Genomic DNA, 24,942 nt, shown 5'->3' with positions numbered 1-24,942 from the left:
AGTTTAAAAAGCACTCCTTCATGGCCTATAAATTCTAAAAAAGCTTTCATTTATCTGTCCCCAAAGTAGTAAGTAATGACTATTATTTACCTTGGTATGACGCTTCACAATTCACAAAGTGCTTTAAAATTCATATTCTCACTTAAACGTCCCTACCAGCATAGTGTGCGATGGGTGGCGTTCTTCCCCGTTGTACAGACAAGGAACATAAAGATTAGAGCTACTTGATCTCTCTAACTTAATGTGGAAGTGGCAGGCCCTGAAGTATGACTTCTGCTCCTAAATCTAGTGCCCATTTATATTAAATCAAGCTGACTAATAAATCTGATTGTCCATTCTATGAAGGTAGCCACTCAATTTGGTCACATACTCACAAAAGCAACAGCACGAGCAAAAGGTGACATTTTAAATTTATTGTATCCTCTACCTCTTTTTCATATGATAGTTCTTCCTCTTCCTTTTCTCAGCCACTGTCCCACCTACACATATACCACTAACTACTACAGAGCACTTCCAAATAATGTCTAGAATCCTGACCTGAGGTTAAAACAGTTGTTTTTAAAAATGTGAAGTCACTAAAAAAGCTGTTCAACAAAAATTACTGCATTAGTTATCTATTGCTGCATAATAAATTACCCCCAAACCATGGCCTAAGACAATACACATTTATTATCTCACATGTTGTCTGTGAGTCAGAAATCCAGTAGCAGCTCAGCCAGGTGGTTCTGGTTTAGGGATTGCCATGAAGTTTCAGCTATGGTAGATAGATATGTAGATAGATGTGTGTATTTTATATCTGCTTTGGTTTTGCCTCGTTTCTCTTAAAGTCATAGAACCTATTGACAATGTTAAGTGAGGACTTACTATATTTATATTTCAAATAAATTCCATATATGTTTATATTTATAGATATTATACAGACCACAACTGTGCAAGGTGCTAAAAGCAAAAAGAACAGGATTCTGGGGTCAAATCACCATAAAACTCCAGGGATCCCCATTTACATGGCAGTTATGATGTTCCCTGAGGTTGTGCCATGCACAGAGGCACAATTGGCCCTGGGATACGAATATAAGTAAGAATGACACGTGGGATTGTGCAGGAAACGCTCACGTCTCTTGTGTCTCTCTTATTATTCACACAGAATACTTCACTTCTGACACTTCCGGTCGCCAAATGTGTGTGTGTGGGTTATGCCCCACCAAGCAATTCTGCAACCCTAGCTGGATGTCCTACAATTTAACTCAATTCTGACACTATCTACCAGGAGATAGTGTCATATCTCAGAGAGTAAGGGCTCAGTCCCACAAGACTGCCCCACGTCCCCACTTCACATGCCAAATGCAAGTCCAGGTTGCTGACAAACCAGCTATAAATTGGTGTTCCTGTGCCCCTGTCCTTGGGATCAATAATTTGCTAGAATGGCTCACGGAACTCAGGAAAACACTTACTTACATTTACAAGTTTCCTATAGGAGGATATGCTAAAGGATGCAGGTGACTATCCAGATGGAAGAGGTGCACAGGGCAAGGCAGTGGGAAGGGGAAAGGAGCTGCATGCCCTCTTTGGGCACCCACTCTGCCAGTAACTCCACCAACTTGGAAGCTCTCTGAACACCGTCATTTTTGAATTCTTATGGAGGCGTCACCACAAAAGCATGATCAATCACTAACTCTATTTTCAGCCCCTCTCCCCTCTCTGGAGAATGAGGGGTGGGGCTGAAAGCTCTAAGCTTCTAGTCATGACCTGATTTTTCTGGTGGCCAACCCCCATCCAAGAGCCCACTAAGAGTAACCTCATTAGAACAAAAGACATTTCTATCACCCAGGAAATTCCAAGGGATTTAGGAGCTCTATGTTAGGAACTGGGGGCAGAGACCAATATACAGAGGGTGGCAAAAAAAATGTACACACATTTTAAGAAAGGAAAACGATATCAAAATGGTAATACTCAATATATATCGATAATAAAAAATGAATACAAGTCACGTTTGACTTCTGCAATTACAAGAGGTGCTCAATGTGGTTACCATCAGCATCCAGACACTTCTGATTACGGTGAACTACTGCTTGAGCAACGCTGACCAACGTGTCCACTTGTATACATTTTTTTGGCACCCCTGGTATACATATTTCCTATTATTTCACAGGATCTAATTTATATTTGTGGCTCCAGTTAGAATTCTCTGAGAATATGACATTTAAACTGAGGTCTAAAGGATGAATAGGCATGAGCCATGTACTCAGTGAGATAACATTATATGAGCCTTCCAAGAGAAACGGCATTTGGAAAGGACCTGAGCTGCGAAAGATGTGGGCACACCCAAGAAACAGAAAGAAACCCATTGCCTCTGGACCATCAGGAGTAGAGTGGCTAACCATTCCAGTTTTCCTTGCTGAAACCAAGTAAGTGCCTGGCAACCTGGGATTACTAGTCATCCTAACAGAAGTGAGATGGAACATGACATGGGGGTGGTGGGAGCTTGGGCAAGTAAGCAGGGACCTTGTAGACCATGTAAAATGACTTTCTATTTTGTATCCTAAACAACAGAAAGTCATTGGAGGGTTTTGAGCAAACAATGACAAACTCTGATTTACATTTTTAAAGATCATTTTGGAAGCTATGTAGAGAATGGAGGCCAGAGACTAGTGGGGGCAAGTGTAGCACTTCAGGTGAGATGATGTTTGCTTAGAGGTGGGTCACTGGAGGATTGCACAGGTGGCCTGGGAACAGATTTTTTGGGTCCACAGTATAGATGACAGTGTTGAGACTTGGAAAAGTTAGGGAACTTGTCTGACGTCACACAGCCAGTGTGGGAAGCATGGACTCAACTTCAGACCGTCTCACTCTGCATCTCTTGATTTCTCACTATACTATTTATAACATAAAAAAAAAAAAAGTTGAGAAGATACATCCAACTGCATGATCCTAGGTAGGTTAACAACTTCTTAGAGAAAGAAAAGAGGAAAATATATTTTGTGTTTTATAAATGGTTGTGGTTTCTCCTTAATCAATTGTAAAACTCAATTTAAAACATAAGCAAAATTCACAGTTAAAATGGTCTGATAATTATTACCAAAATATTTAACTACAAAAGATAAATTTATAAAAATTTAACAATGCAAATGTGTATGTATTGTGTTGCTTCACTCAACAGAATGAAAATAATTATTTTAAACAGTGGGGAGAGGGGACATTATCAGTGTTAAATTGAGCATGTTATGCATTTCTGCTTTAGAATCTGACTTAATAGGATCCTATGGAAAATCCCCCTAGTAAATTGATAAAATTTATTAAATCTTGACAATGGGAGAGGTACATATATAGAAATATAAATTTGGGCGCATCCGTGCTTTGGTTGTGCATTCACCTAGAAAACTAGAATTGTGTTTATTCTATCAGTATATTACGTGCCTTTGTTAAATCCACCTAATTTGTCATAGGACATTCAAATAACAATAATTTTATGTCTCCCCAAGAGAAAATTCAACAAAATGGGAATCTATTCATTGAAGAGTGTAAGTAGACAAACTGAAATAGAGATAGCTATACGTGTCATTTATCAGTCTTGACAAAGAACAGTCAGTGCATCGAAAGATAATGCTCTGAAATCCCATGCCACCAGGGAAAGCGCACACTTTACCGTCACCACTCCTCCCAGTGTCTGAAGGTTTTATTTCCAGGGCGATAAAAGCTGAAAGTCAACCTGCTCGAAAGCACTGATTGCATTTGCTCACGCTACAGCACTCCAAGGACTATTTTTCTGAAAAGTTGAAGAGTAACACAAAATAATTTATTGGACAATTTGCATCTTAGTTGAGATTCCTCAGAGATGACAAACCACTGCGCCGGGCGAACGCTGGAGCCAGCCATTTGGGTGATTGATTCAGAAACTCCCAAACTCTTTAGGGGGGAAAGACATAAGTAAATGAATACCCTTCACCACACAATTATCCCTGCAGGAGGCCCCTCAAACAATTTCAAGGCCTTGCATTCACCTACTTCGCACATAAAACGATGTCAATTAATGCATGAAAGTGCATCATCTCAGTAAGACTGCAGCTTTTTATGACCATAACATTAACACAGGCAACATTATTTCTGCTCATTAATGATTTCACACCCATAAAATTCAAACAGCATAGGGCTTTTACCTTAGAGCACCCTATTCATGAAAGGGGCTCCTGCTGCTTCATTATCCTTTTTCCAGTTTATTAAAAATTGTTGAACGGGGCAGTACAAATGGAGAAATTATTCACCATATCCAGGAATAGTTAATGCTGAATCTTGCAGTGTCTCATTTCATGCCTAGAAGAACAGTTCTCAAAGAGTGGTCCAGGGACCCCTGGGAGTCCCTGAGAGCCTTTCAGGGCAGTCCAAAACCGAAACTATTTTCATAACAATGTTAAGATATTGTTTGCTTTTTTCACTCTCATTCTCTCATGAGTACACAGGGAAGTTTTCCAGGTACTATATAACATGTAATATCACAATATTACATGCACAGCATTTATGAGAATACAGCTGCCTTTTACTAAGCCAATTATATTTTTAAATTGTAAAAATGTAAAACAATGTCACTCTTCTCAATAATTCTTTTTATTTTGGAAAACATAGTTAATTTTCACAATATGCAACAACATGGATGAACCTTGAAGATATTATGCTAAATGAAATAAGCCAGTCAAATACTGCATGCTTCCACTTATATGAGGTATCTAAAATACTCAAATTCATAGACTCAAAGAATGAAATGGCGGTGGCCAAGGGCTGGGGTGAGAGGGCAGGGGGGGGTTACTAATCAATGGCCATAAAGTGTTAGTTTATCAAGATGAGTAAGTTCTAGAGATCTGTATAATGCTGAACCTATACTTAGAACACTCTTCCCAAGATACCTACTGGCTCACTCATTCACTCTCTTCAAGTCTATTCAAAATTCACTTTCTTGGCCCATCTAAAATTTCAACCGCTCCCTGAAGCTTTCTATCTTCCTTCTTGCATGATGTGTTCTCTTGAGTACTCAACACTTTCCAACATTTTACATATACCTTATTCACTGTCCATCTCCCCCAGTTGAACGTAGGCTCCATGAAGGCTGAGATTTCTGTCTACTGTGTTCACTACTTTGTTCACAATTCTCAATGCATAGGAAATGCTGGGCATTGAGTGCTTGATCAATAGCTTTTAGTTGAATGGATAAATGAGGTTATATCCTGGTCTTAGTTTATTTGCTGCTAATGAACTTTTGCTTTAAAAAAACTTCTCACTTATGAGTTTGTAAAGCAGAAGTACCTGGACTATAGACGAATGCCCAACAGCAACCCTCCTGAGTATGATTTCCTCTGGGGCCTCCGTTCCTACCAGGAGACTAGCAAGATGGAAGTGCTGAGATTTGTTGCAGAGGTTCATAAGAAAGACCCTCGCGACTGGACTGCACAGGCCATCCTGGAGGCCGCAGATGACGCCTTGGATGCTCTGGACGCTGCTGCAGCTGAGGCCGAGGCCCGGGCTGAGGCGAGAACCCGCATGGGGATTGGAGATGAGGCCATATCTGGGCCCTGGAGCTGGGATGACATTTGAGTTTGAGCTGCTGACCTGGGGTGAGGAAGGAGATTTTGGAGATCCTTGGTCCAGAATCCCATTTACCTTCTGGGCCGGATACCACCAGAATGCCCGCTCCAGATTTCCTCAGACTTTCGCCAGCCCCATTATTGGCCCTGGTGGTACAGCCACTGCCAAGTTTGCTGCCAGCTTTGGTGCCATTGGTTTCTTCTGGGTTGAGTGAGACGTTAGATATTGCTAACCAGTTGCAATAGTCTTTCCCTAGTGAGGCTGAAACCTCAGGTTCCTTCTAAACATAGCTATCTAGAGAGCCACATCCTGTTGACTGAAAGTGGCATGCAAGATAAATTTATTTGCTGTTCCTTGTCTATTGCTTTTTTCCCCTTGTGTGCTGTCAAGTTTTGTTATCAGAAATAAACATTGAAACAGCAAAGTGGAAAAAAAAATTCTAGTTCATGGTAAATTATGGAGAAAGAGTCTATGATTCAGCCTTACTTAATCAACTTAAGTCTCAGCACTGAGTAACTTATATCCTCTACACCCCTTTCCAAGCCCTCTTCTACAGGATGGAGCTGGTTGGCCTGGTCACAGCACCACCTAGCTCATGCCACTCTCTAAACTTTGCTCCTGAAAATTTGTACTTGAAATAATCTCTTCAGTCCTCTTTATACTTTGGAATTATACCCATTCTTTCAAAATTATTGGTGATCACTTTATTGTAGACATACTTATTTCCCAAGATTCTACATTCCCTGATGGCATTAACACATATTTTCCGCAGTGGCTGGCAGAATACCTTGAACTTCGTAGATCCTCAGTAAATATTTGCTGATTTATATATTGGTGTAGAAAGTTAAATATGATCACAAGGTAGTATGTGATTAAGAGGAGGAGAGACAAAGTGCTATGGGAGTTGAGGGGTGAGGAAAAAAAGAACAAAACACCTGTCTGGACTAGCTATGAGAGATTCTATAAGCCTTTACTGGTAACAAAAACTAGTAATATAGTAGTAAAATAATTTTTAAAAATTATTTAGCATCACAGCAACTGTTCTGAGTGCTTTATATATGCTATTTTTTTATTTCTCAAAACAACGCTGTGACGTACACACTGTTCCCGTCTTACAGATGAAGAAACTGAGGCACAGAAGTTTAGTAATTTGACCCAAATTATATGCTTAGTGACTGGCAAATCCAGAGCTCGAACCCAGACAGTCTGACTACAGAACCTGCTCTCTTGATAAATACATGAAAATTGGAAGAAGGGATTCATGTTTTTAAAGTGAAGGACATATTCATTTCCCAGGTCTGCTGCAACAAAGTACCGCAGACTTGGTGGCTTAAAACAACAGAAATTTATTCTGTCCCAATTCTGGAGATCAGAAGTCTGAAATCAAGGTGAGGGTAAGGTTGGTCCCTTCTAGAGGCTCTAAAGGAGCATCTGTTCCATGCTTCTTTCTTAGCTTCTGCTGGCTGTTGACAATTCGTGGTGTTCTTGGATTACGGATGCTTCACTAGAGTCTCTAACTCTGTCTTCAGATCATCTTCTCAGTGTCTGTTTTCTCTTCTAAGGGATTGTCATTGGATTTAGGGCCCATCATAATCCAGAGAGACCTCATCTGACAATCATTACCTCAATTACGTCTGCAAAGACCTTTATTCCAAATAACGTCACAGTCTGAGGTCCAAAAAGGACATGTCTTTTGGGGACCACAATTCAACCCACTTCAGGAAGTAACTAAAGGCTTTTGGGTGGAGAAAAACTTCACTGTAGGCTCACAAGGGTAGAACTTATGTATCTGGCTGGCTTATGACTATATTCTTTATTCTCTGTTCCCAGCAGAGTAGGTGCTCAATAAATAGCTGTTGAAGTTTGAATGTTGATGAAAGTGGTATTCACAGAAAGCTTTGCTGAAGGATCTGAAAGCCAAATTAGTACCTGCAGCAAGAAGATGGGTCAGGATACAAAGTTACCAGGATACAATGGTGCTTACAAAGATAATGACCATGGGAAATCTCTAAAAGGAGGAATTCCAAAATTCCTAAAAGGAAGCCTAGAAAGAAGGAAAAAACAAACAAACAAACAAACAAACAGGTGGTTTTGAAGAGATTTCTATGGAACCAGACAAGGCAAAAGCTTTTGAAGCTCAGAGAGGCAAACTGCCACTTGAGAGAATAAAGTCAATTATAATCAGTCTTTCAGGAGAAAAAGAAATACCACTGGCCTTTTTTAAAATCACTACAAAGAATGTAAAATTTCAGTCACATAGGAACCAAAAGGAACAGACATTGCTTAGACCACACAAGCACGTTGGAGATAGGAATTCACAAAGCATGGGTCCATGTGCCAGGCTATGTGCTAAACAGACCATTATCCAGCCAACAATAGACAAGAAGCACACCCACACAAGACAGATTCCAGGCCCGCTCTTCCCTGGTTCAGCTGTCAGGCCTCACCTGCCTGTGTAAGCCTCAGGGACGCAGGTTTTGGTAACTCGCTCCACGGATGTCACTAATAACTGTTGACTATTTCACTTGACCTTCACCTCTAATTAAATTCTATCCCCTCTTTAGTTTTGTGTAATCTGCTGGCTTGAACACTTCCGATTCATTAACATGATCAACTGGATTTCAATAAATATAATTTGTGTCCTTCACTGGTAAGGAGGGAATTGTTATTAGATAAAGTCTGAAAGGCTTCTGGGGCTTCCACCTGCCATATGTTTAGTCTGAGGCTGTGTAATGTTATCACGGTACTGGGCCCGGATACATTCTGGAGGTAGGACGGCAACCAAACACCTGTCATCATTTCTTCCACTTAGCGGAAAGCTGTCCTCTATTTAGGAGAAAATAACTTTCACTGGGCTGAAAGTATTATGGACTTGGGGCTGGGTCCCAGTTCAACAATAATTCTTTCATCTTTACCTCTTTGCACCTCAATGTCCTCATGTACAAAAAAGAGTTATTACTATGTGTTGTCAGTATTTCCCAACTAAGAAATTAGAAAATGAGGAAAACAGAGTGTTTTGTGAGTTTGATTTTCAGACAGTTGAAATATAAGATCAAACTTTAATAATTGTGGTGACCAGTGAAACAGGTTTCCCACTGGAATTACCTGGGAAACTTCAAAAAAAATTGAGGTGGAAAGACTTTATCCTAGAGCAGTGCTGCCGCATAGGACTTTTCCATAACAGTGAAATGTTCTAGAAGTGTTTTGTCCACTATGGTAACCACTAACCACATCTTAAGCATTTTCTCCTCTAATTTTATTGAGATATAATTGACATATAACATTGTATTAGTTTCAGCACATGATATGTGACTAATGTGATTGTGGAACAGATTTTTAAATTTTATTTAATTTTAATTACAGTCATGAGCTGCTTGATGATGGTGATGTGTTCTGAGAAGTGTGTCATTAGGTGATTTTGTTGTTGTGCAAACATCAGCGTGCACTTACACAAACCTAGATGAAATAGCCTGCTACGCACCGAGATTATATGGTATAGTCACTGCTCCCAGCTACAAGCCAGCACAGCACATCACTGTACAAAACAACATAAGATTCTATCCAGCACAAGAGAAAATGATGCAATCGAGAGATGTGATAAACACCGGATGTTGGAGGCCGTTGCCGGCATAACACGGCATACTGTTTTACAGCACATTTTCTTTTTAATAAGTAGAAAGAGTACACTCTAAAATAATGATAAAAAGTATAGTATAGTAAATACGTAAACTGGTAACAGTCAGTTATTATCAAGTATTAGGTACTGTACACAATTATATGTTCTGCACTTTCACACGACTGGCAGCACAGTAGGTTTGTTTACACCAATATCAGCATAAACACACAAGTAATGCGTTGCTCTAGGACTTTTCATCGGCTATGATGTCACTAGGTGACAGGAATTTTTCAGCTCCATTATAATCTTACGGGACCACTGTCATATACGTAGTCTGTCGTTGACCAAAACATTATGTGGCACATGACTGTAATTACACTTTGAATTAAGGAACCCCATGTGGCCAGTGGCTATCAAATTGGACAGCCTCGTTTGAGACAAATTGTTCTTAGTGTGTGCTCCTCAAATCAGCAGTAGCAGCATCACCAGGGAACTTGTTAGAAATGCAAATTCTTGAGCTCCATCCCAGACCTACTGAATCAGAAGCTTTGGGAGTGGGGCTGTGCCAGCGGTGTGCTGATAAATGTTAAATAACTGGCTCTGATGGAGAGAGAAGCCCTGATTGGTGGCATGTGCCAATTTCCCTGGTGTAAATACTACTCTCACCATAGTGGATTTCAAGCTACCCACATGATACCACTGAACATAAGATTAGAAGGAGATGTATACAATAGGCTCTGAGGATCCATAAACGATTTCGGTAAGCAGCCCCATTAGAAAGCCCGGACTCAGAATACATACAACCAAAGTCACCTTGAGTAGCCGGGTGGCCATCCCCAGTCTCTGTGTTTGATGTAGCTTGACTCAGATTATAGAGACCTGCTGACTTCTGAGCATACACAAGACTGAGCCTTGGTCCCTCAAAGTGGAGGGACACACCTAGCCTGCCTTCCATCAGAGCAGAAATTCCAAACCCTCCCCACCATCTTGATACAATAAATGACATCACAGGCATAACCTGCGGCAGTGACAGACCCAAGATAAAAGCAACACTGACCCTCTAACCACAACTCTCACTTTTCTCTCGCACTAAAAACAAAAGGAATAGGAGTTATATTATTAGGGTAATCTAGAATCTGCTCCAACTAAATTTTAAGAAAATCTCTTACAAATTTCAGAAAATTCTGAAGACACTTTATAGTTGTTTACAACATATGGTAGTCAAAAAGTACCGTTTGAACATGTCACTATGCTACTTTTTGGGCATGCCCTTCTTTAAAATAAATATGGCCTGCTTTAAAATAAATATGACCAGATTCACGGTAAGAATCAAATGATTTAACTACACACATAGAATCATATCTGGAATATTCTAATTCCATGTGTAGCTCTAAGGGAGGCAAAATCATAGATTCATCTGAAATGGGTGCAGACTGTTCCCTATCTTAGAAATCGATGATACAGAAAATCAGCCTGATGAAATTTCTTTATATTCTAACGTAAGAGAAACTAATAGAAAACTCAGAGCAAGTTGTTTAAAACCAGGAAGTCATTTACAAGAGCATACACCCACCCAGGTAGAGTGCAGAACAAATCCGTATGTATCAGACAAACTTCCTGATTTCATTACAAACTCAGAACACAGGTCCATAAAAAGAACTGCATGCATTTCCTGCAGGCGTTGCGAAATTCAAGATTACGCCTATGAAGTTTTATACTTTGATCTACTGAATTTGGCCTAAATCCCAAATGAGACAATGGTGGAAAACCTAATGTATATTCTTGCCCTTATTATACTTCTTGGTACAAAATATATTTGCATTTATAGTGTATTTAGAGAAAATAGCTGGAAATTTTAGCTGTCAGTGTATGGGCTGGAGATGGCTGGCAAAGGAGCATCTTTCAAAGAAAGAATCTGGTCCCAGGTTCTACTTCTAGGTCGAAGAGTGACCTCCCTGACTGACCAACAGGAGAACACACATATTTGCAGGGACTTGGCTTTGATTCCAGAAGCTGTCTACAGTCTTGACAAAGAAGATAATTTTTCTTGGTACTAAAAGAACATACCCAGATGGACATAATTAGACCATAATTTGGCAGATGGAACTAACCAACTTGAGTGATTTTTATAGTTCTCATAAATGCAAAAAACCTATAGCAAGTATTATATTCCAAATCATACTTAATTCATATTTATAGTGACAATATTTATAAGCTATAAGTAGAAGGCCTCCAGGATGGTTAAAAACTGAAATATTATTCAGAACCAATTCAAAGATTTTATGTGGAGCTTGAGAAAACATGCAGCGTGCTTTGATATTGCATTCTTTTAGTAAGAAATTGTTGTGCACCTTCTATGTTTCATGTACTGTGCTAAGCTCCTTCTCTACCATCTAATTTATTCCCCACCTAACCCCCAAACTGGGTATTATTATTATTCCCATTACACAGTGAGGAAATGGTGGCTTGGAAATGTTAATTTTTATTTTTGCCCAAGTCCACACAGCTGGTAAATGGTAGAAGTGGGAAAAAGATAAAAACCTGGCTCCAAACCTCTTTGAAATACACCCATGGCTTCCAGTCTAGTGCAGTTTGGTGAAATATCTATGGATATTCCAAAAGTTTTAGCTATTCTTACTTTATTGGAGGTCAGGTTACTCTAAGTCAGAGAAAATTATCGAATTATAGACCGTTTATCCAAATACTCCTTTATTCATCTCAAGCATATAGAATGACTCAAATTAACCTTTGTGACATCTATCAAGGGATACCTCTCCAATCTCCTTCAAGAACATGCTGAACAGCTAGCTGCAAGGCGTGCAGCGGGCTGACAGCCTCCGACTGCAGCATTTGAGAATCTGTTGAGCATTTGAGCTGGTAGAGATGGTAGGGTACAGCATTTCTGCCCAATGTGGGGTTCATCATGGGAAGTCTTTGATCCAGAACGCCCCAGTGGGCTGCCTGGGGCTGGCTCAGGGCTTCAGTGACGTCTGAACTCTTCCTACCCACCCCCCGTCCTTTTCATAGGTGTCCGGCTTGCATCACAGTCTGAAGCTCATCACAGTCCTATCTGTTCCTGATCCCACTCCCATTACTCTTGCAACAAAAATACCCTCAGTACATCTCTTGGACTTCTAAGTCTGCCTTAGTGTCTGCTTCCCAGAGGATCCAGATGACACAACCACTAAACAATATTTTCATCGAGAGATCCTACCAAGCCTGTTAAAAAACAGAGTAATCCACCAACCAGTGTTTGCTGATGCTCTGTCATGTGTAAAATACTTGGATTCCATGGGGAGACTAAGCTGCTGCAAACAAAAAAGACAAGTGTGCACCTGTAACACAGACTATATTTTATAAAATCCTTTTATTCCCATAATGTGTACATTTAGCGAATACATTAAGGCATCTGGGAGAATTACCTTATAGTAATGTGACCACTTCTATTAAACTAAATACTATTCTACAGTTATTGCATACGAGGAAACCATATTTTTGCACTGTTGGTGGCTTGCATAGGAGATTATTGAAATGTAGGGTTATCCACAAAGAAAGAGGCAATGGCTACGAGACTCAAAAGGCATGCCTGGAAGATTTCCATTCCTTATGTCTCTGAAACTCCTTTATTTTTCATCTTTCCAGTATCCAGCTGGTAAAATTAGATTACCATTAAGAAGAAAGAGAAAAAAAATTATAGGAGAACACCAAAGTACACAAATTAGCCTCTTCTGACAACTTGTTATTCTATTACTTCCTCAACTACATTAATCTCTGTGAGAAATATATGCTGTTTATGGCAAAAAGCACTATAAGAACTATTTCCTGGGTTTAGTCATTCATCCAACAAATGTTTACCAAGCGGCAGCTCAGAGCAGTGACTGTGTGAGGAAGTGAGGACACATGACGACTAAGGCAGGCGTGGCCCATGTTCTCATTGGGCTACAGTCTAGCTCAGTGCTTTCCAAACTTTAATGTGCATCTAAATCACTGAGACTTGGTTAAAAATCCATCTTCTAACCCAGTACTTCTTGGGTGGGGTCTGGGAATCTCTGTTTTAACGAGTTGTAAGGATGCGAGTGACGCTGATCCTCAGACGCGCTCTGAGTAACAAGGGCCGGGCTTGTGGGCTCCCAGATGCTGTGCTGTGACACCCCCCCGTGTTGCAAGCGCTTCTCAGGGGTGCCATCAAACTTGAAACAGTGAATACTGTCAATGTAACAGGAGACATATACTTTGACTGTAATGCCTATTGGGTGGAATTTTGAGCTGAGAGATCACTGACTGTAGGAGTATGATTTACTGAGAGTGAAAAGTAAGAGGTGTTATGGAAGGCAGTGTGGAGGTTCCTCAAAAAATTACGAATAGAATTACCATATGACCCAGCAATCCCTCTCCTGGGTATCTACCAAAAAAATCTGAAATCATTTATACATAAAGACACGTGTGCTCCAATGTTCATTGCAGCTTTGTTTACGGTGGCCAAGACATGGAAACAACCAAAATGTCCTTCGATAGATGAATGGATAAAGAAGTTGTGGTATATATACACAATGGAATACTATTCGGTGGTAAGAAAAGATGATATAGGACCATTTGTGACAACATGGATGGATCTTGAGAGTATAATGCTAAGCGAAATAAGTCAGACAGAAAAAGCAGAGAACCATATGATTTCACTGATATGTGGTATATAAACCAAAAACAACAAAAGAACAAGACAAACAAATGAGAAACAAGAACTCATAGACACAGACAATAGTTTAGTGGTTACCAGAGGGTAAGGGGGGTGGAGGGTGGGAGATGAGGGTAAGGGGGATCAAATATATGGTGATGGAAGAACTGTCTCTGGGTGGTGAACACACAATGGGATTTGTGGATGATGTAATACAGAATTGTACACCTGAAATCCATGTAATTTTACTAATAATTGTTACCCCAATAAATTAAAAAAAACCAAAAAAACTAAGAGGTGAGTAAGAGGGATGACATCAAGATGGCTGCAGAGAACGATGGAGTTCTGGGAACAGGTGAGAACGAGGCGTGAGCATGCTGGTGCAATCAGGGCACTGCCCCACTCTCCTCATCAATGACACACAGCGAATGGGGCCAAGGGAAACAATAAAAAATTGTTTACCCACACCCTGCTGTCTCTTAACCAGCAGTCACTTTCAACCCTCTTGAGTATACCACTAGCATTTCTCACGCAAGGTGCCATGAACACACAAAGGTTAGTCTTGTTCAAAATATGTAATCTCACAAATAAAAGGAGGCCAAATATATAATTGCAGATCATTTTTCATAAGCAACTGCTTATGCAAATTGTTTACTTATTATATCTTAAAAGGAGGTCGTGGGGAGATGGAGGGTAGAAGGAAGAAGAGGAGTTGACTTAATTCTATGCTGTTTGGAGCCAGGAAAACAGGCCATGCAGAAGTAAGCTGGGGAAGCGGAGCTGGGCTTGTTCGTTTCCCCTAAATTCAAAGGAGAAATTAACCTGAGATATAAAAGGGGTAAAATCATCTTGATCTCTACAATCCTAAATGCTCAGGTGCAAAATGCCGTGAAAGACTGCAGTTACCTTAAACTCATCTACAAACATGTACTTAACCAGATATATTTCATAGTCAGAAGAAACTCCCATTAAAGCCAGAAAGAGAAAGCCGGGCCAGTCAAGGTATTAGCAGGAAAGGATGACCAAGGTTAGCTGTGAAGCTGGGTATGTAGAGTTACACTGCACATTCATAAAACTGTATTCTGACGTGTGGACACCAATGCACAGAATGGGAAGAAGAATTTATGAAGAACCGATCTGGCACTGTCAGAGACAAGCCTAACTGGTGAGCTGCAAATGCTGGCAACATCGCAAACACACTTTCTGTAGACAGACGCAGAAGAATGACTGGTTGAATAAGTCAAATTCATTATACTCCTCATACATAAACATACTATTACGAAACATGACAATTATTTTCAACCTTTTTGTAGGTTTCCTATTTTTATGTTTGAATTTTTTTTTTAACAAAGGAGAAAAAGTCAGAATATACTGACAAAAGGTATTAAATACTATGGTTCCTTGCTGGAAAGCTTTTTTTTTTTTTTTCCTTTTCTGGAGACATGCTATTTCACTTCAAAAAATAAAAGAGTTTGACAAGTGAATCTAGGAGGTAGCTGATACTGATGTGGCTCTCCCTGCCACAAAACAAAACATAAAGCCCCTTTACAAAGATCAGAGAGGACAAATTTAAATTATGCCTATCACAAATACCTAAAGTCTGGCCTAAACACCAAAGCAAAAGATTTCAATCGCTTCGACAACAAATTAACACATGACTCACAGATGGTTATGTGACTGGAAGCACATACTATCCAATGTCGCTGTATCGGTTTTCTAGGGCATTTGAGCTTCCTTTGGATATCGTAATGAGGCTCTCTAGGCGCTGGTCATGTGAGCCCTGAGTACAGCTGTGAAACTTGCACACATGAAAAATAATTTCATCATCTAAAGGAAAACCATATAGTGGTATGTCCAAAATGCTGCCTGCAGCACGCATTGTATGAGGTTTTATCCTATTATACCGGGGGTGCCAACAAAACGTATACAAGGGGACACTTTGTCAACGTTGCTTAAGCAGTAGTTCACTGTAATCAGAAGGGAGGGTCTGGACACTGATGGTAACCACTCTGAGCACCTCTTGCAACTGCAGAAGTCAAACGTGACTTGTATTCATCTTTTGTTACCAGTTTGTTCCTTTCTTAAAATAGGTATACATTTTTTTGGCATCCTCTTTGTTTTGTATTCTATCCTACTTTAAAGTATCATTCATGGGCCGGCCTGGTGGCTCAGGCAGTTGGAGCTCCGTGCTCCTAACTCCGAAGGCTGCTGGTTCGATTCCCACATGGGCCAGTGGGCTCTCAACCACAAGGTTGCCAGGTTTGATTTCCCACAAGGGATGGTGGGCAGAGCCCCCTGCAACTAATGATTGAACAGGGCACCTTGAGCTGAGCTGCCGCTGAGCTCCCAGATGGCTCAGTTGGTTGGATCGCGTCCTCTCAACCATAAGGTTGCCGGTTCGACTCCCACAAGTGATGGTGGGCTGTGCTCCCCTGCAACTAGCAACAGCAACTGGACCTGGAGCTGAGCTGCATCCTCCACAACTAAGACTGAAAGGACAACAACTTGGAAAAAATCCTGGAAAAATACACACTGTTCCCCAATGAAGTCCTGTTCCCCTTCCCCAATAAAATCTTTTTTGAAAAAAAAGCTATCATTCATGTTCATTTAATTTTCTGCTTAATTGATTAATTCCAAACCTAATCACGACAGGCTGAGCAAGGCCACTGAAGGATGCTGTCCGCCTGACCAGCAGGGCCCTTGGTTTAATAACTACTGTATAATTTATATGCAGTTAAGGAATGGACCACGGAATCACATACAGCTTTCCCAGGTGAGAAACTTATTTTGAGATGTCCATGGGTGCTGCCTTGCTTTATGAATAACTGATATCCTGGGGACTGATTTTCCTCTTATTTCTATTATGTCTGCTGTGGACACAACAGCGAAGTGGCTGGTTGGGCAGGTGTTATTCTGCATCCAGTTTAATTTTTCATATTAGATATAATCTTTTGAATTTCAGTTAGAGCCACCTACCCAGTTTGTCACGTGGAAGGAACACTCTAAATTATTAAAAATGCCTCAGGGGGAGAGTCAGGGCATCTTCATTCAATATTAGATTCATTCTAATTATCCTCTTGAGCTCAGAAAATTAGGGAGTGACTGCAGGAGTAAATACGAGTCAGGCGGAAACGCAAATATAACTCAGTGGAATACGTGACAAATCTGAAACAAAAGCACCATCGATTTATATTTATAAATCAAGTCCTTAAGACATCTAAAGCTCTGGAAACGGTGGGACATCTAGGAATACAGAAGTGACCCCTGGCATTTGGTGTTCTTTTCTGAGGGCTAACGAGCCAGGCAGCTCCACCAGCTTCTCTGTCTGGGCCAGAGTTTGGAGTCTGAGCCATTGTTCTTTGTTCTTTTATGCTCAGGCTGCTTTCGTGGGGACTGGGTCCTGCTTGTCTGGTTCCCGTCACACCAGTGTGGGTCCCCCCCACTATAAAGGCTGACGAGAGGAGCTGAGGGATCCCAGACCCTCATCTTTAAGTAGTCAATTTTCTGCCTGAGAGAAGGCCCCCAAAATCTGTTAGCACTCATTATGGAAGACAACGTTGTTGTGTTGACATTAGAAGAAAACCCTGTGATCATTTTCAGGAGTAAGGACTTTGTGTCCTAAGTAATAGAACTCCTTCCCAGTTGGTTTCACAACCTCGCCCAAGTCTCTTCCAGCCAGTCATTAGCTAAAAGAAAGACTGAGGGGCATTAGTTACGATGTTTTTTTGTTTTTTTCTTGGGTACCTATGTTTTTTTAAATAATCAACTCTATTGAGGTATAAATTATAGACAATGAAACGCACTCATTTAAAGTATAAGTATATACAGAGTTCAGTGAGTTTTGACAAATACACACATCTGGGCAACTATCACCATAACCATGGTATCAAACTTTTCAATAACGACAAAACTTTCTCTTGTGCCCGTTTGGAGTCAATTCCCACCACCACAACTCCCAGCCAACCACTGGCCTCATTTCCATCACTATAGATAAGTGCTGCTACTTCTGGAACTTCATAGAGGTGGAATTATTCAACATGAACTCTTTTGTTTGAGGCTTCTTTCACTCATCATAATGGTTTTGATATTCATCCATATTATTGTGTGTATTGACAGTTTGTTTCTTTTTATTGCCAAGTAGTATTTATTACATTGCACAAATAAACTACAAGTTTGTTTAGCCATTAACCTGTTGATTGACACTTGAATTATTTCTAATTTTTGGTACTCTGAGTAAAACTGCTAAAAGCATGTGTATACAGATCTCTTGTGGACATATCTTCATTTCTCTTAGGTAACGATAAGTGGAATTGCAGTCAGTAGACGCTTTCTTTTCCAAAAATTGAAACCATAAAAATATACCATTGTCTAACAGAGTTCAAATCACCTGATTTCTACTTGTACATTTAAAAGCAAGTGATGACACCAAAAGTGAGAGAACAGCCCACAACTAGAGAGGGCACGTGGACATCCTACGGGCAAGCAGAGGAGGACTCCCTTGGGTCAGAGCTTTGAGCACAGGGAAGGCACTCAGGGCTTGCTCAAGGAGTGACTGAAAAGGAAATGAAAAGGTGCCAGCTGCTCAGGCTGTGGGCGGGCAGCCAAGGCCTACTCCGGTGCAGCCTCCACATGTGAACGGCTGGGTTGAGAGCCACGTTCTGGGTGGGCCTGGGACCCACACATCTCAGGCTATTCCAGCTGTGCAAGAAACGCTTTTTAAAAATTTTTCTCCTTAAGAAACGCTATTCTGAAACTGAACTGTGAGTTGCTGAGATAAGGCTAGAGTGCAATGAAGTGCCTGGCAAAAATTAATAATGTGCAAGAAATCATCAGCATTACATATAAGTATTTAAATGGGGATCATTTCTTTAATTTTCCAGTTGTGCTTTCTCATATGATTATAGTGGCTATCCGCGACTTTGGCTAGATTAAATCAGCTGCAGTCCACTAAATGCATTACAAATGTTAATCATGTCTTACCCTATCTTCTTTCTCTGCAGCTAACTCCTTACATCCCAGAGGGAATTTTCCAATTCAATATCAAAGACTAATTAAACATTTGGTATAGAAGCTTTAAAAAAAATGACTGTAACTTTATTTCACATATACATGCTAGATAAAAAATAAACAACAACAAAAAAAACCCTCCTCTGGATGCTGAAAGTTTGGAATCAAGTTCTTCTAAAAGACAAAGAGAATGGGAAAACAATGAGGCACTTCAGGGTTCATCAATACATTAAAGTCAGTCTCAGAATTTCATGATTAAGCTGTGTGATCACTAATCATCTTGTAGTTGCCTACCAGTCTTCTAATCAATCAGTAACCCAAAGTTTACATTTTCGTAGTTCTAAGTCTCCCTTTTCCATTTAATATGTAAGAAAGAACAGAATTCAGAAAATACGCACTTACAGAGAGGAATAAATAAGGGAAATGTTTCAACGTATTTTACAAGGCTTTTGGTCGACTAAAAGTACCATGCATTTTGGATCTTACAGCTAATTACAGATATCTAAGAAGTTTCCTTAAAGCTCATGCTGTAAGGAGGTCAAAGGAGAAGATTTCACCATTGCCGGTTTGGCTAATAAATCAACACACAGTCTACCATACCGAAATCTCCATGCAAAAAACGAAAGGAGAAGTAAGTAAGACACCAGCTGGAGACTCCTGGTAGCAGCTGGAAACTGTGGCAGGGCTAGCTTAGGAGTAATCTAGCGACTACAGTTCACAATAATTAACAGAGACACACAAAGAATCTCTGCCTTTTGAAAGTCCAATGCACTTGACGTGTTTGTCTGTTTCTCACAAATCTATTGCTCTTACCCACTACCTCCAAATACATACACTTTGATGGAAATGGAAAGGGTGATGCACTAGAAAGCAGAAGTTTTAGAGTCCTCGAGCAAATTATTTAATATCCTTGGCTCTTATCTCTAAAATGAGTAATAAGCACTTGTCCTACATGAAACTACAGAGGCTGGGCCCAGACTTGTTGATCCTAGAGCACCCATTCAGCCTCTTGACCTGGGGCTTGCTCTCTGTGGATGGCAACGTCTCTGCCCTCCAGCAGAGCACAAGCAGTCCATATCCGGTGCTGCCCAATGACCTAAGTCTCAGGCAAGAAAAGCCCATGGGATATTCTGCTTGCGGAAAACAACAAATAATATGTAAGAGTCTAAGATACAAATCCACCTGACATATACATTTGTCAGTGACATAGGCTACCAGGTGGCTCCCACAACAGCATTTTAAAAGTTGGCAGATGCGAACCTAAAGAGCCTGGTCTCCTTACAGCTAAAGGAGGCGGCACAAGCTCTAATAGCTCCATCGGAAGACGTCAGATGCAAATCTGGGCTGAGAGGACCAGTCCATCCAACCTTCACTATCTTCATTCTTAATTTGAGAAAAGGATTCAACTACTGCCACAGAGAGTTGTTACACCACTGTGCAGCCATGAGAATGTATGTCACAGATCTCTGCTACAAGGAGCATAACTAGCTAAGGGCCCAGCTACAGTGCCCCCAAATCCATGCCTACATTCTCTCGGAGGCTACTACACCTCCCCATGGGCAACTGCCAGAGTGCAGCAGGAATACCCAGGCAGGTCTCTGAAGGCTGACTTGACGTAAGGACTTCTGATGCCATTGGCTGCCTTTATCTGCCTAAGCAGACCAGAACACAACCACCGGACCTCCTCTCTTTTCACTTGAAATAAGACTTGAATCATGCTCTAATAGTTCTCTCAGCCTTTTGCAGCTCCTTTCCTATTTCCTTTTGTACAGGCATTTCTCCTAACAATATCTTTGCACTTTTAGTCCCATCTTGGCATCTGCTTCTCAGACGTCCAGACTGACACAGCCTTCATTCATTTATACATCCATTCAGCCATCTATCCATCCATGCACCCCTCCATCCATCCATCCATCCACCCACCTACCCAGGAAATATTTGTTGAGTGTCTACAACATCCTGGCACTTTGTCCTAGGCACTAAGGAGAATGTACAAGATTGAGAAGACACCCATATTCCTACCCTTCTTTTCAGAGTCACAGCCTGCTTCCCTTTCCTTGGCTCGCACTGTGTGTTGGGCACTGAGCTAAGAGCACATCACATGTCTAGTCTTGGTTTTTCCCAGCAGCCCTTAAAGGAGGTATTATTCTTGTTTCCTGGATAAGAAAACTGAGATCTGGAGAGAGCAAGTTGCCAGGGGCTTCCCTGACAGCCAGCTTTTTTTCACTCCAAAACTCATGTTTTCAATCATTAGGCTATGATGTATCCCTCGATTTGGGTGACAGCTCTGAGTATATCTTTTTCTGCCAATGACTGCATATCCAAATAGTTGATTTTCCAAAGCCTGACTTCAGTTCTTTGCTTTAAATTTATGAGGGTTGGGAAATCACTTACAGAGGAGAGAAGCAGCGCTTCAGGGCACTCACTGTCACACACTGTCCCAAAGTCAGGTTAACGACAATACTGTTTAACCCGCACAGAAGAGGTCCTTGCCTGGTGTGAGCTTCTAAAGCATCTTCACTATTACGAAGAAGATAGGAGAGGACAGACAAACCCCTTGGCTTCTCTGCTTTTCATCCTGGTCTCAGCCCAGCTCTGGCAAACTGATAGAAGGGGGTCACATACACCCAGGGCTTCTCTCAGAGGCCAGCCAGGCCTCCCGCAGGGCCAGCCACACCAACCCATGTGCCAGCTGAAAGCACCCTTCTCCTGCAAACACAAACCATAATCTCCAAGGTCAGCTATCGTGGCCCCTCCTCTTGACTCAAGCATGCTGAGGTCCAAGGAAGGAACGAGCTGAGACACAGGCAGCTTCTCTGAAGTTGGGCCATCCAATTCCTTGTGGAAGACAATTAACAATTCATGAGAAACTGATAAAAGGAAATAGTGCTACCAAATATAAAACAATATTCTTGTTTAGAAGACTATTTGGAAACTAAAGCCTGCTAATCCTCTCCTTATATATGACAACATTTCAAATTTCAAGAAGCCAGGTTGGGATAAGAGAAACAGCCTTGAATCAACTCGACATGTGACCTTGGGCAAAGCATTTAACCTCCGAGGGCCTCAGGTTCAGGGCCATGACTAGGGTGAGGCAAGCAGAATGCTCAGGGTACAGAACTGAGGGAGACACTGACTTTCAGGCTCATACAGGAGCAGGATTTATCTGCAGCTGAGAACAAGTACCTTCTTCAATTTTGCACCCAGGGTGTCACACTTAGTTCACCCTAGTCCGGCCCTGCTCAGATTCCTCATCTCAAAATTACAGGTATTGGTTTAGAGGTCTTCCAAGTTCTCTTCTAGCTTTAAAAGTTCAGTGATTCTATGAATTCCAATTTTCTAAAAGAAAGAGATCTAAGAGGCCACATGAAAGAATTCAAAACTTCAAAAAAATAAAAAATGAATTTCTCAAATTAAGTTATTCTCAAAGTAACTATTAATAGTTACTTCAATAAATGATTTTGTCTTTTTTTTCCAGGGGTGTGTGTGTGTGTGTGTGTGTGTGTGTGTATTTATGACCTAGAGCTAATAATGAATTGACCTATTTTCCTTGATAAATATACCTCATAGAGAACTACTCCAAAAGTGTCTTCTTATTAAAAACAGAAAGTTCAAACTAATCTTAAATGAATAAGTAAAACAAAGCTGTGACACACTGTGCTGTAGCATTTGTGAAAATACAGTCAAAATATTTTTAAGAAGTCCATTTATTGTACTGTATAATAATTGTTGCATGAGGTGAAACTGATTTGAAATTTCAAAGGATCAGTGATAGCACACAGAGAACTTTAAGAACAAAGAACACTGACTGTGTGAAATGTGTTTTTACATGTACTTCAGAAATTATTTGAAAATAAGTATTTGGACTCTCAACTGACTTTGATTTGCTGAGTTTCTCTTTGAAGAGCAGAGACAGAATTGTTGTAATTGCGTCTCTTAGAAAAAGAAGGACTTGATCTCATCTTTGATCCACGTTACTATTTCATGTATGGAGACTCGACCTGCTATGCACTTTTCACAGAAACCCAATTTTGACACCTTCACAAGTGTATATGCCACTGGATAAAAGAAAGACTGGGCTTATTGTGTGTATGATGGTATCTACTTGTTTTTACACTACCACCCTTTAAAGAAAGAGTGCCTAACATGAGTCTACATTCAACTATGCTGCAAGATTTCAAAGTCCAAATTCAGCGAAGCAGAAAATGTCTGCCAAAATAAAAAGCCCTGTCATTTAGGGTCTGAAAAACAAAACAAGCCACTCTCCTAAATGCCTCAAAGAATTATTAAAACATGTTTAAAAGGTGACATATTTAGCCCATTCTCTGCCCTAACTCTGATTCTATCTCCTACAATTACTTTTGAAATATAAAGTGGTTTGCTTTAGCTGGCAAGAGAGACGGAAGAAGGAATGGAGAACAGAGCTCCAACGAGATCAGGAGGAAATGAAATCATAAATATGTGTATGGGCAAAGACAGGAACGTTTTCCTCTTTCTTTTCTCCTTCTTTGTCACATTTATCTTTAGCCTCTTGCATTTGATTAATTCAACTTCTTTCTTATATTTGGTTGCATCTTTTTCAGCTCAATCACTTTCCTTGAGTATTTCAAACCCTTCAATCCCTCTGTTAAATGTTTGGCTTCCTGTTTTCTCCCTCCTTTGTTCTCTGCATAGCATTAAACGGGCCTCACTATTGTGCCTGTGAATATGATAAAACTTGCCTCTTCTCTGCCTGGTCTCTCTTCATGCTCCTCCGACAGTGAACAAGAAAGCCTTCCTTCAGGTCGCTCCTCCTTTTCTTCCATTCCCATTAAATGCTTTCTTTCCTAAAGATATTATAAGCTTTATTCATCGGTGGCTTCTCCTTTATCTGAGGTGAGCTGCTTCTTTCAAGAGCCACAGTTTCTGCCCGTTATCCATCAGAGTGTGATCCTGGACCAGCAGCATCGGAATCACCAGGAAGCTTGTTAAGAATGCAGCCTCCGGGCCCCGTGCCAGGCCAACCCACTCAGGACCAACATTTCAACAAGACCAATAGGTGATTCAGGTGCATTTTGAAGTTTGAGAAGCTTTGTTATAAGCCCTAAGAATTTGGAGGAGGGTCAATCGATTGTGGATCTGAGAGGTCAAAGGTTTTTCTGAAGAGGAGCTGACATTTGAAAGAGCAGATGGGATGCTATCGGGGAGCTAGAGGGAAATGGTTGATGTAATTGCACAAAAGAGGGCCAGAGGCCTGGGGGTGCTAAGCAACCCGATCTGCAGAACTCACCCAGCTAGAAGAGGATTTACCTTCAGGAGCAAACTATCTGCCTGGAGCATTTCCTGCCCCCACCAACATGCAAACTAAGGAAACATGCAGCTGGGAAGTTCAGGGCCAAAGATGTTGGTGAGACTAAATCTTAGAAGATCAAAGAATGAACCAACATCTCTGGCCAAGACAGCATCAGGCACTTCACTTCCTGTTCCCTCTGTTCCTTGCTGATGGAAAGGGGATGGAATTGGGAAGAACTAGGTAGACACTGTGGAAGTTATAAGTGGGGACTTCATAAAATCTTTGCGAAAGCCTCTTTGTCTAAGTTGGGCCAAGATCTGGACTCATGTCTGGCTCGCATATTCTGTGGAGCAATGTATACGCGTAGCTAACAAAATCTCCTCAGATTCTGCATGCACTATGGTCTCAGTCTTTTTATTTGTATCTTTTTAAGTGTGTTTTTCCAGGACCCATCAGCTCCAAGTCATGCAGTTGTTTCAATCTAGTTGTAGAGGGTGCAGCTCCCAGTGGACCATGTGGGGATAGAACCAGAAACCTTGTTAAGAGCACCGCGCTCTAATCAGCTGAGCTAAACGGCCACTCTCAGGTCTCAGTCTTAAGTTACTTAAAGATCCCCCAATGGTTTGACCCTGGTTTATAGGAGGGACAGGACCTAATATCGTGTAATTGTTTAACACTGATGATAATTGTATCAGAAATGAAAAAGAATACAAAAATGATTATTATGAAGGGTCAATGAAGCAAAGCAAAGAAGTAAATTATCAGACACTAAAATGTAAGATCATACTTGAAACTACATTTTTA

General features: G+C 40.8%; 1 protein-coding gene across 6 annotated transcripts in view; it reads right to left on the bottom strand.

Moving 5' to 3' along the window:
* NEK11 (NIMA related kinase 11) overlaps positions 1-24,942 on the bottom strand; it is a 203,233-nt gene that overhangs the window by 81,594 nt on the left and 96,697 nt on the right. For 5 of the 6 annotated variants that reach the window (XM_033132582.1, XM_033132584.1, XM_033132585.1 and 2 more), the window contains 2 exons: positions 23,588-23,692; positions 21,590-21,704 (listed from right to left, as the gene is read on the bottom strand). In XM_033132582.1, coding sequence (XP_032988473.1) covers positions 21,590-21,704; positions 23,588-23,692 — 220 coding nt within the window. The remainder of the gene's footprint in view (positions 1-21,589; positions 21,705-23,587; positions 23,693-24,942) is intronic. The other variant, XM_033132583.1, reaches the window with a different exon arrangement.

Source organism: Rhinolophus ferrumequinum, chromosome 17 (genome assembly GCF_004115265.2).
Source record: "Rhinolophus ferrumequinum isolate MPI-CBG mRhiFer1 chromosome 17, mRhiFer1_v1.p, whole genome shotgun sequence".
NCBI lineage: Eukaryota > Metazoa > Chordata > Mammalia > Chiroptera > Rhinolophidae > Rhinolophus > Rhinolophus ferrumequinum.
This window is presented reverse-complemented; position numbering and strand designations above follow the sequence as displayed.